We start from the raw sequence: 19,820 nt of genomic DNA, 5'->3' as shown, positions 1-19,820 counted from the left end.
AGCAAATAAAAATGATTGAGGGAGGTTTTATACCTTATCTTACACCTACGTATTTGAACATGAAAACATTGTCAGTAGAGAATATAATGCATTTATTACAGCATCCAATATGTAATGTCTTGGAAATCGTGATACACGAGGGTAAACAATTTTTTCCGGGTACCCGGATACCCGACGGGTAACGGCCCTCGGGTACCCGGTTCCCGATTTTTGGACCCGTGTAAACACTAATTCATATCTACATGACATCCACCTGCTTAGTTTGACATCCATTCAATTTTCCTTGTTGGGCTACTATATTTAACTGGCTTGACATTGTGACTTCTGCTGACCTCAAATGACCCTCCACTATATATATGAGAAATCATCTACTCAATATTGGTTATCCACATACTAGTAGTAGACAATCCATCCATCCATGATTTATATTTTTAGATATTATGTATACCCTAGGGCTACTCAGGAATATGCTGCAGCCTTGGTCACATTGCATGTAAACTGTACAGTTAAATGTGAGTAGATCATTGCAGCAGCTGATCAAACTCAAATGGTAAATATAAGTGATGGTGCACTGATCATACTGATTTTGTTTTAACAAAATTTAGGCAGGCAATAAAGCAAGCAACTCTACCATTCACCAAGAGACTCCAAGCTGTCATGCATGTGCAGTAGAGACAAGCTAGAAAACTGTTAGAAATTAGTTACATTAATTTCAATACAGGTAGAGAGTTCATCTTTTAACTTTGCCCCAAACCCCTCAGGAGCCTAGTCAGCTTCATTGTGCATACCTTCTGTATATTACCTGTGAATGTATGCACTAATGCAGGTTAATTCTGTGATAGCAATGTGCACACAGAGTACCAGCCCTTATTAAGTGTAATTTGGAATTAATTAGTATATTGATCTCCTATGATTGCAGAATGCACAAAGAATGTATTTATTATTTAGGACTTAATAGCAGTAACAGCTATAGTGAGTCTACAGGTACAGTAATTACTATTGTAATGTGTGTAAATTCTGTATCATTTTAACTGAACATTGTTTAATAGCTGTTTACAGGGTTGATTATGGCACTTATAGTCCCTCAGCCATAATGTGTGTATGGTTAAGTCCTAACCTACATTGAATTAATGTGAGAGAATTGAAAGTGCTTCAGGTTATTGGTCCAACGAGAACCCACATTGGGATATTTATAAGGTTTATTATGTATTGCTGTGATTATGTCGAGCATTACCCGTCCCTCTAATGCACTCACATTTATTTTTCAGTTGGTATAAGTGTCGCCATTCGAGCTATGTTTAGATCCCATGATGCAATGCTACACTTTTACTCGTTGCCATGGTGACAGGATTTGCTGAACTTTCCATCAACTTCTGGGTTGAAAGATCTGTAGCAATATATTTTAGTAGATAGGACTGAGGCTCTGTTAAGGTTTTGTTAGAATGTTAGCAAGTACTAGCAGCCTTAATAGTCACTCCTAATTGGTACAGATTCCATCAGACCAGATAAAGCTGATATTCTATGTGATATAGTCTCTGCTTTGTAGCCTACTTTTGGTCCAAGGGGTTGCTTAGACCTGTACATGCGGCCTAAACAAAGGTGTTTGTTGCCATGGCAACCTGTTGTCTAAGCCAGAAGTTGCAAATGGGCCGAAGTGGTTAGAGTGCTACTTGTTGTTATTATTACTAGATGAGGGATTTCCCCGTTAGAGTTTACTGAAAAATTTCCCGCTCCCGAACTTGGCAGTCATTTGTTGCTGTTAATTAGCTACAAAATTCATCATAAATTTAATTTTTCTTTCTAGACCTATAACTATGGGCTTCTGTTTGGGCACAAGCCAATGTCTTGTCAGGAGTCATTATAGCTAAGTACTGTGTGTTCATGTAAGGGTATTTTAAAGGGCATGTTTTCATGGACTGCAGGGACTTAAGTTTTTCTGAGCGAACTTTCAAAACTTTTTAATTCCTAGTATCAATACTGTATTAAGGGTCCACACAGTTTTAATAATGAAAGAAATTTCAGACGATTTTGGCATTTATTCGCCCTGTGCTGTATGTATGTGTTGCTATGAGAGGTTTTGCTACTTCAATCCTATTCAAATTTCTTCTCATTTTTTCCCTTAATTTATTAATATTGTCACAAAATAGTAATAAGTGTGCTCTTAGGAGATGTATGTATGCACCGAACCCAAATATTGTTCTATTTGAGGTCTTAACAGTATTTATAAAGCAAGAAATTTCAGACGATTTTGAAAATTATTCGCCCTGTACAGTATGTATGTGTCGCTATGAGAGGTTTTGCTACTTCAGTCCTATTAAAATTTTCTTCTCATTTTTCCCTAAATTTATTGATATTGCCTTAAAATAGCAATAAGTGTGCTCTTAGAAGATGTTCGTATGCACCGGACCCAAATACTGTACGTTTCTATTGGAGGTCTACACAGTTTTCATAATGAAGAAATTTCAGAGGATTTTGAAAATTATTAGCCCTGTACTATATGTATGTGTTGCAATGAGAGGTTTTGTTACTTTAATCCTATTAAATTTTTCTTCTCTTTTTTGCTTTAAATTCATTCCTTTTGCCACAAAATAGCAATAAGTTTGCTCTTAGAAGATGTTCGTATGCACCAGACCCAAATATTGTTCTATTGGAGGTCTATACAGTTTTTATAATGCAAGAAATTTCAGACGATTTTGGAATTGATTAGCCCTGTACTGTATGTATATGTCATTGCTATGAGAGGTTTTGCTACTTCAATCCTATTAAAATTTTCTTCTCATTTTTGCTCTAAATTCATTCATATTGCCACAAAATAGCAATAAGTGTGCTCTTAGGAGATGTACGTATGCACCGAACCCAAATATGTGTCTATTTTAGGTCTACACAGCTTTTTATAATGCAAGAAATTTCAGAGGATTTTGAAAATTATTCACCCTGTACTGTATGTATGTGTTTCTATGAGAGGTTTTGCTACTTCAATCCTATTAAAATTTTCTTCTCATTTTTGCTCTAAATTCATTCATATTGCCACAAAATAGCAATAACTGTGCTCTTAGGAGATGTTCTTATGCACCGAGCCCAAATATTGTTCTATTGGAGGTCTACACAGTTTTTATAATGCAAGAAATTTCAGACGATTTTGGAATTGATTAGCCCTGTACTGTATGTATATGTCATTGCTATGAGAGGTTTTGCTACTTCAATCCTATTAAAATTTTCTTCTCATTTTTGCTCTAAATTCATTCATGTTGCCTTAAAATAGCAATAAGTGTGCTCTAAGAAGATGTTCGTATGCACCGGACCCAAATACTGTACGTTTCTATTGGAGGTCTACACAGTTTTCATCAGTGGCGTAGGAAGGTACTTTTGAGTGGGGGGGGGGGGCTGAAGACTGATGGCCGGCCTGGGGGAGGGGTCTAAGGGGAGGGGGTGTCCCCCTCCCCTTTGGAATTTTTTGCATTTCCAGGTGGCCTCAGATGCAATTTGGTGCAATATAGCACACTTCAACACCCACTCCATTTTGTAAACTTAATTTTGTATTTTCACCTGGCCTTAGATGCAATTTGGTGGTCCAAATGAGATTTTTTTTCTCACTTGGAAATGAAAAAGGGGTTTTCTGACTTGCGAAGCGGGGGGGGGGGCGGAATGATACTTCCGCCCCTCCACATTTTTCACTGGGGGGGGCTGGCGCCCCCCAGCCCCCCCGGTTCCTACGCCCTTGGTTTTCATAATGCAAGAAATTTCAGACGATTTTGGAATTGATTAGCCCTGTACTGTATGTATGTCATTGCTATGAGAGGTTTTGCTACTTCAATCCTATTACAATTTTCTTCTCATTTTTGCTCTAAAGTCATTCATATTGCCTTAAAATAGCAATAAGTGTGCTCTTAGAAGATGTTCGTATGCACCGGACCCAAATATGTTTCTATTGGAGGTCTACAAAGTTTTTTATATTGCAAGAAATTTCAGAGGATTTTGAAAATTATTCGCCCTGTACTGTATGTATGTGTTGCTATGAGAGGTTTTGCTACTTCAGTCCTATTAAAATTTTCTTCTCAATTTTTTCTCTAAATTTATTGATATTGCCTTAAAATAGCAATAAGTGTGCTCTTAGGAGATGTTCGTATGCACCGAACCCAAATATGTTTCTATTGGAGGTCTACACAGTTTTTTATAATGCAAGTAATTTCAGAGGATTTTGGAATTCATTTACACTGTATTGTATGTATGTGTTGCTATAAGAGGTTTTGCTGCTTCAATCCTATTAAAATTTTAGTCCCAAATTTCATATTTTTTCCAAGACTCGCAAAAACAGTACAAATAAACGTAATCTACAGAAATGTTCGCAGTCACTGATACCTAACTTGGTAGTTTTTATCGCCTATTTTCATTATTCTAGATGTAAAATAAAATTCCTATGTTTACTTGTTTTCACTAACCTACTGTACTTACTGTGCTGTATACATTCAGTGTTCCTCGTGCTGTTGTTGTAAACATAAACCTGTTTACATCGTTTATCCTGATTTTCTTCAACAAATCATCAATAACTCGGAAAGTAAACAATGTATGATTCTCAGAGAGAGAGTAAACAACAACAGCAGCAACAGGGAGCCAACATGATACAAACACCAGACCAAACTCACTGCTTACAGTGATACTGAATGCAGATGAGTAGCCTGATGTATTGTATTCATGTAACATCACTCCCTCCATGTTGTATCTAAAGGCTTGTCTATTGCTTGTAGATATAAACAGATTATCTCCATAAACTGTTATATCTACAGGATAATCACCTTCTAATCCTTCCAAGGTGATTGTCTTGATTTTATTTAAACTAAAATCAAACACAATCACCTCGTTAGATGCATACAAACCAATAAATATCTCTCCCTCTCTGATAGTCATACACTCGGCTGTTCCATCGCGTAACTGATCACTGTGTGTGGGTATGTCGTCTGTCTTGATATTGAAGACATCCAACTGATCACCACACACAGTGACTATACGAGAATCATCTAAGAATGAAACACAACAAGGCCGCCATCTTGAATGATTCTTAAATTCTTTAGAATAAAACCGAGTTATAAATGGTGACGAAGAATCAGGAATATTTAATGCAAACAGGTCTATGAATGATGTCCATGTGTCTTCGTTGTTACCGCTAACAGCAACTTTGGTAGAATCCAACGTCATATCGCACAGCACCCGACGAGCTTCACCGGTAAACCTGGGCAACTGCGTACGATGAACTCTTTAATATATACAAGGCAAAAAAAGTACAATATTAGGTCAAGTTTACAAGGCCGTATCCATGGTAACGGAGAATGTTGTCATACACTATGCATATAGTCGCTGGAGAATGTACGTTTTCATAACAAAAACAAGAAAATAACGGAAGCTGAAGCACCCTCCCCAAAGTGTTAATACTAAATAATAAACAAAAAATAAAGAAATAAACAAACAACTAAACAAACTAACGGATCGTATATTTGCGAACATGTTGAGAGGAATTTCGCCCTAAACACGAGCTCTGGGATATGGAAATAGCTATTTACACGATTGAGTGTATCAATTCATATGACATACAGTATAAGCGATTGGCCCGTAAGACGGGTTTCGTCGAGCACCCGGATCACGGGTGAACATTATGCTGTGATTTATTAATTATTAAAATTAACAAACAAACAATAAAATAATTGTGGATCAATGAGACGCGAGGGCTTAATTAGGTTTCTCAGAAACTTGGCATATCCGCTGGTGATTATGTGTATTATATTCTCAGACTGAACTCCTCCCCGTGCAAAGTAAGAAAGAACGTAAAAAAAAATTAACAGGAAAAATTTACAGAACCTGATCGAAGCCCCACCCCCCCCCCTACTAATTCAGAATAAATTGTAAACAACTATCAATAAATAAGAAAACAATTACACTAACGGATCGAGTATGTTGAGAGAATTTTCGCTCTAAACACGAGCTATAGGTAATGACCATTACTAGAAAGAGGAAACCTGTAAATTTCAATTACATGCTCAATGGGGTTCACTTGGTTAAGGTTGATTGTGTTAAATATCTGGGTATTCATATCACTTCAGATCTCAACTGGGGAAGGCATATCCAAAATGTGTGTAACAAAGGAAATAGGATATTGGGAGTTTTCATCGCTTCAGATTATTCAAGAGAGCCTGGCTCTGTCTCATCTCTGTTACGGGACCTAAACCTGGTGCCCTTGGCAGAGAGGCGCAGACAAAGTAGAATCATCTTATTTGCTAAGGGCATCTATGGTCAGGCTCAGATCCCTATTGACTGCCTAAGAAAGCCTCTGCGTAGGAGTCGGAACATGCACGATATGCAGGCGCGTATCCAGGATTTTCTAACCCGGGGGGCGCGAATTACTATCTAAGCGGAGCGCCACCATCGGTTGGCGCGGAGCGTACAAGAAAATTTCTGGTTTTGATACCCCCCAGATCACCGGAAATGGCACTTCTCGGGCTTGAAAATGAGCAACCAGATGTTCACTTTTGCCTGAGAACCAAGTATTTCCCAAAAGTTTTTTCCATCCATAACCTTCTTGAAGATTGTCACCAGTCACACATCATGTTCGACCTCATTGCATGTCCTATGGATCATTGCTTTTGTAGGTGATTCTACGTCACGGCCCACAATATCCGAAAGCCCCACTTTTCAAGGTTTTAAGCCCATTACTTGTTGAGAATTTGAAAATTCCCTTTTCTCGTGAATAAAATCACTTCAAAACATACCCATAATGTAATTCAATCTATAGACAACCAATATAGAAAAACCTCCTTGAACCCCTAACAGACAGGTCAAAATTGAACGAGTAGAGGAAAATATGATGAAGAATGTTGGTGAGGAAATTTTCGAAAATTCCGACACAATTAATTTATTGGTGTAGAAATATTAAAACCTCTTATTATGGCTTTTACAAAACTTGGTTGAAGGAACAGAAAAATAGCAGATATTTCCGATATCAGGTATATCGAAACCGAACACTTCACTCATAGGCGTAGGTCCCGTAGGAGGCGGGGGCTGCAGCCCCCCCCCCCAATTGTTTTCCCATTTTTTTCGGGCACCTACTGAAAGAAAAATAAATAGCAATGAATAGCTTAAAATGATCTCCTTGGTAATTGAAATAAAGTTGTAAGCTTGGCCGACATTACTACTGTAAAAGAGAGTTTTGACATAAATGGATCTGTATGCTTTTTCTCCATCTACATAAGACATTTGGTTGTTTACATTAGCATCTGGCGGTATACTGTGCAACTTTGACGGACCGTGCGGTACACGTTCCATACAATGTAATGACCGATCTTGCCTACATGATATTGGCATCGACATGTTGAATGCGCGCTTCGCGCGCGAAAAATTTTGGCTTTTTTTCGGGCAAGTCATTACAGCCCCCAAATCCAATCTGGCTCCTACGCCTTTGACTACACACATTGACAGTTTTTGAGGCTGTTCATTGTGGAACATGCATTTCAATGCTCTTTGATATGATGTTACATCTGCTCTTTGCTTTACAAATTCGAACAGGCGTGTAGCGAGTAATTGCCAAGGGAGGGCGAAGCCTGTAGGCAAACTATCTAAGCGAAGCGCCACCATGAGTTGGCGCGAAGCGTACAAGAAATTTTTTGGCCGAAAATGCCTCCCAGATCGCTGGGAATGACACTTCCCAGGCCTTGTATGTTGCATCTAAGCATTGTCTATTTTGAAATTACTAGCGATTTCATAAAGAAAATTTGCTCGGGGGGGGGGCGGTCGCCCCCTTCCCGAAATGCGTTATGTTCCACGACGACTCGGTCGAGCTCAAGTACATTAGTGAGAGAGGAAAAACGGAAACGTCAAAAATGGAGTTGTCGGGGTAAGGGGTAGGGTGAGGCGCACACCCCCTCCGTAATCCTTGATCTGTCACTGGCTACCCTGTGTATATAATAGGGATCTTTCTCTTCCCGAGGTCTTGGCTATCTTCTACTCCCTCCTTTTCTCCTTTTCTCTCTTTTTTCTTTTTCTTTTCCCTTCCTTCCTCTCCTCCTTTTCTTTTTTCCCCTCCTTTTCCCTTTTTTCTTCTCTTTTTTTTACTCTCCTCCTTTCCTTACCCGGGGGGCGCGCGCCCCCAACGCCCCCCCCCTGGATACGCACCTGATATGCATTTCTGCCAACTGTATATATGCCAGTACCAATTGCTATAAGTATAGTTTTTTTCCCAAATACAATGAGGGATTGGAATAGTCTGCCTTCAGACCTCATTAGTAGTTCCAGTGGTTCTGTGAATCCTGTCACTTATATCAGTACTCGGGTCAGATTTAACTAGTTATTCTCTTGACGTGTGTGTGGTGAGATATTGTCCCTTTTTGCGGATGTGTCACCGTATCGAAGACGAAGACGAAGATAGGATATGGAGATACATGTTTACACGATTGAGTGTATTAATTCATATGACATATATACAGTATATAATAGGCGATTGACCCGTAAGACGGGCTGTCGTCGAGCGCCCAGATCCGACGGGCGTACATTATGCTGAAAAGTAACACCGCATGGAAACGATCGATGAAATATTTATGATATAATACAATATCTTTCTTACCCGCCCGTTTCCTACTTTCTATGTATATATAACATATTTGAGGCCAATAAATTTCATACGATTTTCAAGGCCAATCTTTCAATAAAAGTAAGCAAAAAACTGAGCAAAAACAGCAAGGAAACCATCGCTAAGAAAGTAGGAAACGGGCGGGTAAGAAAGATATTGTATTATATCATTCAAATATGCCGGTCACTTTTGGTCAAAAATGTTTCAATGTCAACCTTCAAGGAAATTTTCCTCACTCGGATTTTCAGTTATCTTGAGTGTTCCTTAAAAATGTTGAGAACAATTTGGAGAGTAAAGACCTGAAGGAAAGTACTTTTTGAAAACTTCTAGCAATTTTAGCGTTCTATAATTTAGGGCCACATACTGGTTATACCGACCTTTAAGGACCTTAATTCTCCACAAAGCTCGCAGTTGTCTGCAGCATGCGTAGCAAACAATAAGGCCCTATACTGATCCTTCTTCCTCTTTTGAGAAAGTTCTTTTCTTAATTAATTTCGTGTGGGAAGATACCTGTCCCTTGGCCAACTATCAGAAGTAGCCTACAACACCTAACAGAAAAGAACTGATCCAGGACCTCCGCACAATTTTGCAAACATACACAACGGGGCGAAAGTTTTTAAATCGATGACGCTATACCAATGTAAATAAAGCGAAAATGTAAAAATAGATGGCAGGCTTCCACAATTCATTATCAAATAAAGTTTTACACTCTACAAAGCGGCCGCAAGGTGCTTTTCGCATTAGGGGACGTCATCTTCTTATCAAAGAAAGGCTTAATTGTAAGGATATATCATATAGAAAGTGCATTTCCATGAACAAAAGGACCCCTTTCCTACGCTTATATCCTTCACAAAGAAGCACATCCAGAAGGGAATTTCAAATATTATGCAGTATTGTAGTGAATTACCAAAATTTATGATATTGCCCGTGTACGACGTTAATCTGTTCTCTGAGCTGCAAACCCGAAATGCGAACCACAAAACATAGATTTATGGAAGGGGTCTTGCGTAAAGGTCCTCTGGAGACTGGTTCAATATAATATGGATATTTCAAAGACATATAATGGTTTAAAATGGCATGAGAAATGCCTATAGGTAATTTATACTTCGTTTAAAATATCTACAGCTCTTCATTGTTCACTAATCAAATCAAATCATACAAAATACCTCATTTATACGACAAACTAAATTAATGGTACGTCAATAATAAACCTGGCTAATCATTCATAGATAAACCTGGCTTTTATCCGTATGACATCTATTCAATAAGATCAATACTAAAAGTAAAATGATACATTAATGTTTGAACGGAAACTCTAGTCTACGAGGATCACACGGAGCATACATTCAATCAATAAAGGGGAGCGGTGGGGCAATCACACCTACTTCAGGCTGGTTTTACACCCCTTGAGGGATGTTGGAGCGGTTCGGTTTGTCTCTTAGTTAGTATTTCAGCAATTGATTGTGTTCACGAATATCGAATCGGGATTACAATTAAATGAAACCACTTATTTATTTGTACCCTTCATGTAAAAGTACTTCATTTCTCTCACATTTATTATTATGCTTCCAAGTCTCTGCGAAGGATTTTCTCACACTTTAACAGCTTCCGGTGAATTCGTCACCCCCCCCCCCCCACCAGAGCTTTAAACAAATTCCAGTGATATAAAACAAAATCGCTCTGAAAAAGTAATATGTGTGTATGTTTCAAAGCGCTATTCGAGAACAAGAATATCCAAACCTACACAGATCCAGGACACCAGGGCTAAAAACACATCCCAAGGAATGGTCCTCTTGAAAAGAAATAACACCGCGGCGTAAATATTCTGGTAAGGGGATCCCAACGAAAATAAAATAACCTTGCACCCATCCGCCAAAGACAACGTTTAAAAAAAATCACTTTCTTACGTCTCTTCGTACACCCACCAAAATGGTAAGTAAAGCGATTTAGGGGGAGGGGCTGTGGGGGGGCTGTGGGGGGGGCTGTTGCTCCTTGCTATACGCCACTTAAATATTTCAAAACGATTCAATGTCTGAGGGCTTGGCCCTCTAAACCCCGCCGGGCCTCTTTCGAATATATTTGACGATTAAGCAGTTAACATGATGTTTCTTTTTATGTAAATCAATGAACCAGTTATCAAGATCCCGATGTTTGTTTGACCGCTCAGATATTTTCTGCAGACGCCGATAAATCGCTCGCAAAAAACAGAGGGGACGTTAAATTAACATGTGATTTACCGTATGCCACGCCCCTTAGCCATTTCTCTGTCTAAGCTAGTGAATTTAAACAAAGCTGCCAGTATCTAAGTCTTGTCCGTCGACAATAGATGGAGCTACTTATTTACCTCAGAGATGAAATTTTCCTGCTTCTTTCTAGTTACCACCATTCCGTCTGCACCATAGCAGTCAAAGCACTTATGTATATATTGGCATTGATATACAACGGTTTTATTTACTTCTTAATCTAAATTTAAGAACGGGATAATCCTTCTAGTTTCAGTTTCAAACTTCTGATTGACAGGTTTTGAATTTCACTTGTTAATGTTGTTTGATATTCTTCTCTATCGTGAGGTTTCCTTGAAGACTATTTGCTGTCGGGAAACGATGCAATGAAAACGAACTAGTTGCCGCCAATGCAACATGTATAACTAACAAGTAACGGTTGTTTACATTTGTCAGCAAACGCACTGCCTTTTACTATGAAGTTTATCTCAACAAAACAACCTAATACACACCAACTATAAGACTTCCCTTTGAATATCAAAATATATAAATTTCGCATTTCTCCTCATTATTTCTAGTATTTATATTCCACAGCCTCAAATACGAGAGCGCAACCCTCTAGCTTCATTATGAAGAGAGATAAAGAATTTGAAATTAGATTTAAGGTCGCATTAATGAATACTGAGATTTCATCAGTGAGTAATACTATATTTATAGGTCTGTGTGCTAAGCATACCTGCTTGTTTCTACACACGGGTGAGTCCTGAATGTATCAGTGACGTTGACGTTTTATATATAATGACATTTGACCTCATAAAAAGCAATATATTTGTACTGACCCAGGTGAATGTACTTACAAATTATGAAGTTCGTTTAAGTTGTACCTCTGGAGTTATGGTGTTTACATGATTCTCAGATTTCCATTACTGTTAACCTTAAACGATCTTTGACCTCCACTATAAATACATAATGATTCTTGCACTCACTAATATGGATCTCTATACCACACATTCAGCCCATTCAAGTTTCAATATTTGTGGCACTGTCACAACAACATTATCAGACTTTGACCACTATTGACCTCACATGAGCTTTGACCCCAACATAACAAAATGCTTTCTTTGTACTCACTACGGTAAAGTGTCAATTTTGGAAGTCAATAGTGATTTTATTGTATTTTGGTGTTTTCCATTAAAAACAAAAGTGCGTCCTAATTTGCATATTATAATTTGCATTTTTTATAAAATTATCAATTCCAAATTTTGTTCCCTATTGATCTAAATCAACTTCCTAATAGAGAAGTTGTCCCTAACCTTTATAAGCCAGCCCTAACAAGATAAGTGCCCCACACCCTAATTGTTTTCCCCACCCCCCCCAATGCGGAAAAATCCATATACAATGCATTACCTTCGGCCATCATATACTTTTTGAGTTATTGTGTTTACAAACACAGTGTCTCATACACATAGACGCACCCGCACAAATAACGACATCACCATTAAACAAATTCCTTATGCCTCCGCCAATTTAATGAAAAGAGAACCGAGGAAGAAATTAACCCGTAGCATCGCTAAAAGGAACACATGGATATATTTATGACATATTAGAATAAAGCATTGTTAAGTGGGAGATGGGTGTAACCTTCAGTCTAAACAGATGGGATACTTAATACGGTAAAGTTGAAGGACGGTCACATTAGAGGCAATTGATTAAGGCGGGTTACTAGAGAGGGTATTACTTACGGTGTGATGTAGGGCCGGATCATAGTGTCCATCTTCTGACAGATATCTCAAAACTTCGCACGATCCTGCTCAACTGAACCGAAATAATAGTACTTAATTAAAGGTTCATACTAATCATATAACACAAGTGCAAAATGTTTCTGTCTTTCGTATAAGTAAGCAGTATTGCACCTCCAACATATACTGATTTGAAAACTATATATATAAATATGTCTAACATACGCACACATAGGCGTAGGAGGCGGGGGGGCTGGGCGGGGGGGGCTGCAGCCCCCCCAATCAATTTTTTGGTGAAAATTCGGACAATATGCTGAGAATTTTTCGGGCACCTACTGGAAGAAGAATAATTTGCAGTGTGTTTTCCAAATTTTTTTGGGGTGAAAATGTGGCAATATGCTGAGAATTTTTCGGGCATCTACTGAAGGAATAATAATTTCCAATGTGTTTTTTTCATTTTTTTGTAAAAATTCGGGCAATATGCTGAGAATTTTTCGGGCACTTACCAGTAGCGGAGCGTCCATACAGTCAGAGGGGGCGGATGCCCCCCTGGCGGACTCAAATGGACTGCTGGCGCCCTTTTCAGCTTTTTACCACTTTCTACTTATTCGCGATTATTGACTTTTTTTATTGCGCTCTGAAATACCTATTGACATTTGTCACATTTTGTTGGTGCAATTTTCTGACAAATGGCGATGACACCTATTTATTCTTCGTTTATCTGCAAATTAGCAAGGCCTGGAAAGGGTCATTTCCGGCGATCTAGGAGTATCTTTTACTCAAAAAATTTCTGTACGCTCCGCGCCAACCTGTGGTGGCGCTCCGCTTAGATAGTGTCGAAAGCGCCCCTACAGACCATTCTCTCCCCCCTGACCAATACCCCTAGCTCCGCCACTGGCACCTACTGAAAGAAGAAGAATTTGCAATGTGTTTTCAATGGTTAAACTTTTATTATTATCATTATTGCTGTAAGGACTTCCCAATAATTATAACCAATATGGAAGGGTAATAACACGGAAAATGATTTTATGTTATTGACATGTGATGCAATAACTGATGAATGCTTATATGATATGCATAGTAACATGTAGAACGCGCGCGGCGCGCGCAAAAAAAAATTGGTTATATTTTTCGGGCAAGTCGTTACAGCCCCCCCCCCCCCAACTCAAATGAGGCTCCTACGCCTATGTACGCACAGCGTTGTTTGTTCTATGTAGACATGTTCAATAGGCTACTTTCGGAACACATAGTTTTAATACAAGGTGTCATTGATGTTCAGAAATATACAGCATAAAAATAGTGCGTCCCAGAAGTGATTGAATCTTTGGAAGAATTAATGTGTTGAACTAAGTACAGTCAAATTAAATCATATTTAGTAGAAATATCATTTTTTTAATGTACCTCAAATGCAGTATCAAATGGTATTATAAATAACTAGTGTGATGTACGTAAACAAAATAGTGTAACAGTGAGAAATATTGATGCAAACATGTTAGTTCTCTCATTAAGATTTCCAATAATGAAGTAAGTATTTTACGAGTTGACAATAGGCTTACACTGCAAGAGCGTCAAGAGGAGTCTACAGTTTTTCATCTGAATTGAGTTTGACCACTCACTAAGAGTGAATGTTTATAATGGAGTGATATGTAAGCTACAGTAATAACGCTATAATAACTTCACGCTTTAAACATGATATACTTATATCAATTCCGTCAAAGAATATTCCCATAGCTGAACTGAAGTTTATTGTCTAAAATAATCACCGGAAATCTCAATTCATCACAAAATTTGATGAACGTATCTGACAACAGTATTATTGTTTGTGTTTCTCCATGCGCAATGTACGAAAACAATACAATAAATAAGTAAACAATTTATGAAATTTAATAATGTTAGTTAACATTATATATCAGGACTGTAATAGCTTGTCAAGATCATCTGCCATATATTACTTAGAATGAGCAGGAAGTTTTTAACCTACACTTCCTGTAGTAGAAAAGGTTTATAGGTAAAGGGTATACATTGAAATAACTATATCCAGGCGCGTAGCCAAGGGGGTGGGGGAGAAGGGGGCAGCCGCCCCCCCTTGAGCATATTTTTAAAGAAATTTTTTAATGTTTTTATGATATCGCTAGTATTTTCAACAGAGAAAATGCTAAGATGCAACTTACAAGGCCTGGGAAGTGCCATTTCCAGCGATCTGGGAGGCATTTTCAGCCAAAATTTTCTTGTACGCTTCGCGCCAACCCACGGTGGCGCTACGCTTAGATAGTTTGCAGAGCCGTATATAGAGAGAGTTTGGCCAACCATGTAACCGATTTGGATTGGTCGAGAGGGAAAACGCCCACACAGGGTGGTAAAATAGGTCCACTTGAAAACTTTATAGCAGACGACACGCATACTCACAGTGTATAGACTATCGTTTGTGTAAACGAAAAAAGTACGAAATTATGAAAGAAATGGTGCTGGGGATGCTGCAATCGGTCAGAACATGGATATTGTTGTTTGATTATCCGACTGACCATAAAAAAGAGGAATTTTTTGGAAGTAGAAAGAACAAGATGGAGATCTAATGAAAAAAAGTCTGTGTAGCCTAGGCCCATACTAGCCATAGGCCCTAGTGTAATACGAGTAATGTACAAGCAATGCGAGAATTTTACGTTCAGACTGGTTTCTGTAATTACACGCATGGCTATTCTCTCTCGTTTTACGATCCACAAATTCGATTTCATTATGCCAGCTCTCCTAATCATAGGCATGGCAGTTTCAGTCGCACATATAGTTATCCTAATTCCTAGTTATTGTATGCCTAGGCTATGCCTAGCCTAAAAAAGTATCACTTTTAGTTTAATGTAAAAGGGTGGGCTAGCCTCTAGGCATCACGTAAAGCCCTAATCCTTAGTTAAGCCCGAAGCATAAGTTAAGCCTGGGCTTAGTTAGACCTGGACCATTCCTTCTATTACTACAACTGTTATAGCACATTACATAATATGGCACAGTATAAGGCCCAATTAAACTAGGTCTAAGGAAAACAAAGTAGCCTAGGCCTAAACTAGTTAGGCTAGGTCTATACTCATTGGCAACTTGTGGGTTGTGTACACATACAGGCCTAATTATATAGACCCTTTTTAGTATGCCATAAACAAGTGCCCAAATGGTTAAATGATCTTGGTTTGTGTTAATTGTCAGCATTGGCCTAGCCTTTTTAGGCTAACATGAATTCAGCCTAATTTTTTCTTCTTCAAAAGTATAGCCTAGGCCTTGGTTTAATTTGGATGCAGTCAACTATCATTTATCAAAGTTGCATCAGTACCTCCTTATTCCCTTAATTGACACCCACATTGATGATTAAAGTTAAAAAAAATCTTTTTAAATTATCTTTAGACAGTAAATTTTAACTCCCTGAATTTCAGGACTTTTTTTACAAATCAAAGGTGACATGTGCTCTGAAGAAAAACTCCTAACATAAAAAGCCACAGTTAGCAGACTGTGATAATGACAAACCTGGTGAGTGACTACTAGACTGAAATCCAGTTCCTGCAACCACAGCAATAAAGTCTTTGTTTTAATCAATGCACTTGTGTGTTTGAAACTTTCAAATGGACACTCAATGGCAGTTGGTTAAGATATGTTTTACCTTCATCATGGAGAGTTGAAGGGAATCTGCCTCATCATCTGAATAATGGACTCAAGGATAGCAACAAATCATGATTGGATAATGATTTTGAGCAAGTAAATATCTGGCAATTTGAAAGTTTGTATTATTTTTTTACATATTATTTAAGCTGTTTAGCTCACACACAAGCAAATGATCAAGTGACAACAACCGATGCAGTATATTTAAAGGTATTGAAGACTTGCCCTAAACCGCTCTCTGAAAAAGTTTACTTTCCACTGCTTGCAAGTGAAGTTTTTTTTGTGTCGCTACAAAATGCAGACAGTAATGAAACCTGATACCTTGTTATCTTTTATCTAGACCTGAGATGTCCACGCTGCTATGTGCACTGTGTTGTGGGTATTGACTGTGATGTTTGTATTGACTGTACACTAATGTCTATTTACAGATGGTAGCAAGCTGTATGTGTATTTTCTGGGATCAATGGTGGTGTCTAACACTTCTGTTACACCGCATTCGAAACTAGGTCAGATAACCGGCATGAGACGTTTCTTTGTGCGGGAGTCTCCACACCCTTTAAGGAGAAGTATTTATATCCCATTAATAGAGAAAGAATTATGTTTCAATTGGTAGCATGCAACTTAAAATTTTGCAAACATTAGATACAATCAAACAATAACAAGGTTCATTTACAAGGTAATCTACTGCCCTTTATTTCACATTAGTCTGTCACATTAGAAGGTCACAGCTTTCAATAATTATACAAACAAATTCCCTTGATGGGTGCTTCGTTAGATTCCTGCAATTTTCAAGTTTATCAATGTAATAAGTTCTGAATGTGGCAATGTGGAGAAGCTTTGGGATAATCTGTGGACAAGACTGCCAGACTATCAACAAGATTCCACATCCATGCATCTCCAACTGCTTCCTTCACCTCCTTGCAGATGTACCACATGTCCAAAAAAAAGTCAGCATTGGTTAATGTAATTAAAATCTGGCTTCCTCCTGAGCTGGCAAATACACATGAATTGTCAAGTACAGAGGTCAGTGTGAAACCACTGAAAGATCTTCTCAGCTTTCAAGAAAACAAAGACTTGAAGCCAAATTGACAGAGGCCACACTGATACCATTCCACTCTCATAAGATGAAGGTATCACACACACTTCATTTTGCTTCTGCGATGCAGTGCCTGGTAGACTGTGAGGGTCACCCAATGGATGTTTTAACAACTGCCTGGTTTATAGAGCTCTGCAACAGATAATTCATCCTAATGTCTAGTCGTCATCCTGTCATGGCCTTGAGCAAGTTGAACCCACTTCAACACAAAGCAGCTATTGAATTCTTGTCTAGGTACTGTCAAATCCACATCACCATCATTGCTGGTTCCAGTTGCGCTGACCATGATAAAAGAGTACAATGAGGGTTTTTTAATTCACCCAACAGAGCTTGTATTCCAGTACCTTTGGGCAGCTGAAAAGATATTCAGAAATTGTTATATATGAGTGTGTTTGTATGCATGCATATGTGTGATTTTCTTGCTTTACAGAACAGCTCCATTTTGATAAGCTATGTAACGTGGAAACCTGCCAATCATATGTTTGAAATAGGACAGGCTGAAACGATTCTTAAATGAAAAGCTTAACGACTTCTTGCATTTTTATACATCACTGTTCAGGTAAGGCCAGTAAGGGCAGTATGAACAATTAATAATTATCATTATGGCCATTTGCTGTCTGCACTCTGCATAATAGCAAACTGATTGATGTCATCAGCCCTGTGCTCAGTTGACAACACTGACAAGAAGGCACACTATGTCAGTGTGATCCATGAAACCTTATTAAGGACATGACCGTATAGTATATATGTTAATGGAAAATACATAAGCTACAACATACACCAGTATTCAGTTGTTGCAGGTTTTTTTTTTCTCGACAGACCCATTCAATCTGTTGCATATACTATAGCCTAGTACTACATTCCTGAGAAATTAACACCACAATATCAGTCTTAGGTTTGCCCACAGACTCCCAACTATTGCTAACTCCTACACTCAAGTATATAGTTTAGTTTAGTAGAAAAAAAGACCAGGAGAGACATTCAAGTCCCCATTAAGGACCCTAAGGCTATATAAGAGGAATAAAACCGAGGACATCAAATGTCATACCCAATTACAGTACAATGCTTAATGTACTCATCCAAAGTATTCTTAAACCCATTCACACTACTTGCAATTCAACCTTCTCAGGCAAACCATTCCATCCATTCACAACCCTTGTATAAGTTGTATTAGACTGAAGAGAAAAAGTTATGCCGAATATTAATCCTACTATGTAACTTCTGGAGTTTAATACAATGACCTCTGGTACAACTACTTTTTGGCAAACCTGAAAAGATCAGTGAAGCATAAATTGTCATTTTATGTGCAGGCCTACTTGATTTAATTGAAGGATCTATTAATGTAGGCCTGATGCTATAGTTGTGCGTCTGTAATCTAGCCTAGCCAGGACTGTGATGTGTGCTTTTCGTTTGTATGACTAAAGTAGGACTAGTAGTATGAGGCGTAAAATAAAACAAGTGTAATGACAGGTTTTCAGCTAGTTTTCTATGCATTTCAGGTGTGAAGATAAACGTAAATGTCACTAACTAACGCATACTCTAATTCATTACCTGATATCCATTTTGTTCCTCGTATGCCTGTCAAAATCTGACATTCTGAGTCGCTTCGTCTGTTCGCAACGAGCAAAGCTGCTATATATTGTGTGTGGTGTTTTTCGTGTTTCGCGCAACTGGTAACGACAACTGGACCTATTTTGATGCCCATGGTTTGCGTGTGACGTCACAAATCGCCAGTTGGCCAAACTCTCTCTATATACGGCTCTGATAGTTTGCAATGCCGAATCTACAGTTTCGCCCCTCCCTTGGCAAATTCCTGGCTACGCGCCTGACTATATCTAGGGTTAGAAGCAGTGTATTAAGATGGTGATCTCTGTTAATTTAACACGATATACTACCTGTCTCGTTTAACTTATGTGTCACAGTACACCCGCTACCGGAGTACCCCATAACGCTACCTTCTAAACCACAGCCATTGACATATATAATACTTATAACTGTGTACTGCTGTAATACACACAGAAAGGGTAACACTTACATTGAAAGCCGCTCTAATTCACTTGTGTGATGTTGCCGTGTGAATCAAGGATCCTTTGAATCCTTCTTCGTCAACTTAAAACACACCCGAGCTGAAAATTATCACGAATAGTACCTTGATGTAACCCGAAGAGGAGGAAGTTACCCCAATGTAGTAAGAACGACGTTATGGAAATACGATAAATAGAAATGAGTTGTGAGAGTGGCAATGTGAATGCAGATTATTACACTGAACAGCACTGTACATATCAATGCTGATATCGCGTGGCTGATAAACAACGCCCACTGTACACGTACGCGACTGTGCATTGAGCTCCACGGTTCAAAGGTTGATTGTCTTTTGTGTTATGCACGTATACATACTGATCGAAACTAGAAGATTTCTGATATGTTATTCAAGTCAGCTACTAGAGTAGTTTTTCCTTTCCTGTTTAACCTACCTTTCAATAGAACGTTTCACAGTAAATTGGATATATTATATT

At 38.4% G+C, this 19,820-nt stretch overlaps 2 protein-coding genes across 3 annotated transcripts in view; one reads left to right on the top strand and one right to left on the bottom strand.

The window, feature by feature from the left end:
* The window catches only part of LOC139977734 (uncharacterized), a 475,642-nt gene extending 456,020 nt beyond the window's left edge, over positions 1-19,622 (bottom strand). Inside the window, exons 1-3 of one of the 2 annotated variants that reach the window (XM_071987293.1) lie at positions 19,340-19,622; positions 12,576-12,648; positions 4,453-5,251 (exon numbers count right to left, since the gene is read on the bottom strand). In XM_071987293.1, coding sequence (XP_071843394.1) covers positions 4,453-5,251; positions 12,576-12,607 — 831 coding nt within the window. In that variant the 5' untranslated portion in view covers positions 12,608-12,648; positions 19,340-19,622. The remainder of the gene's footprint in view (positions 1-4,452; positions 5,252-12,575; positions 12,649-19,339) is intronic. The other variant, XM_071987292.1, reaches the window with a different exon arrangement.
* The window catches only part of LOC139977745 (NLR family CARD domain-containing protein 4-like), a 346,755-nt gene that overhangs the window by 46,338 nt on the left and 280,597 nt on the right, over positions 1-19,820 (top strand). The window lies entirely within an intron of this gene.

This window comes from Apostichopus japonicus, chromosome 12 (assembly GCF_037975245.1).
Source record: "Apostichopus japonicus isolate 1M-3 chromosome 12, ASM3797524v1, whole genome shotgun sequence".
NCBI classification, from domain to species: Eukaryota; Metazoa; Echinodermata; class Holothuroidea; order Aspidochirotida; family Stichopodidae; genus Apostichopus; species Apostichopus japonicus.
The sequence above is the reverse complement of the archived record's forward strand: the minus strand, read 5'-3'. Positions and strand labels throughout refer to the sequence as shown.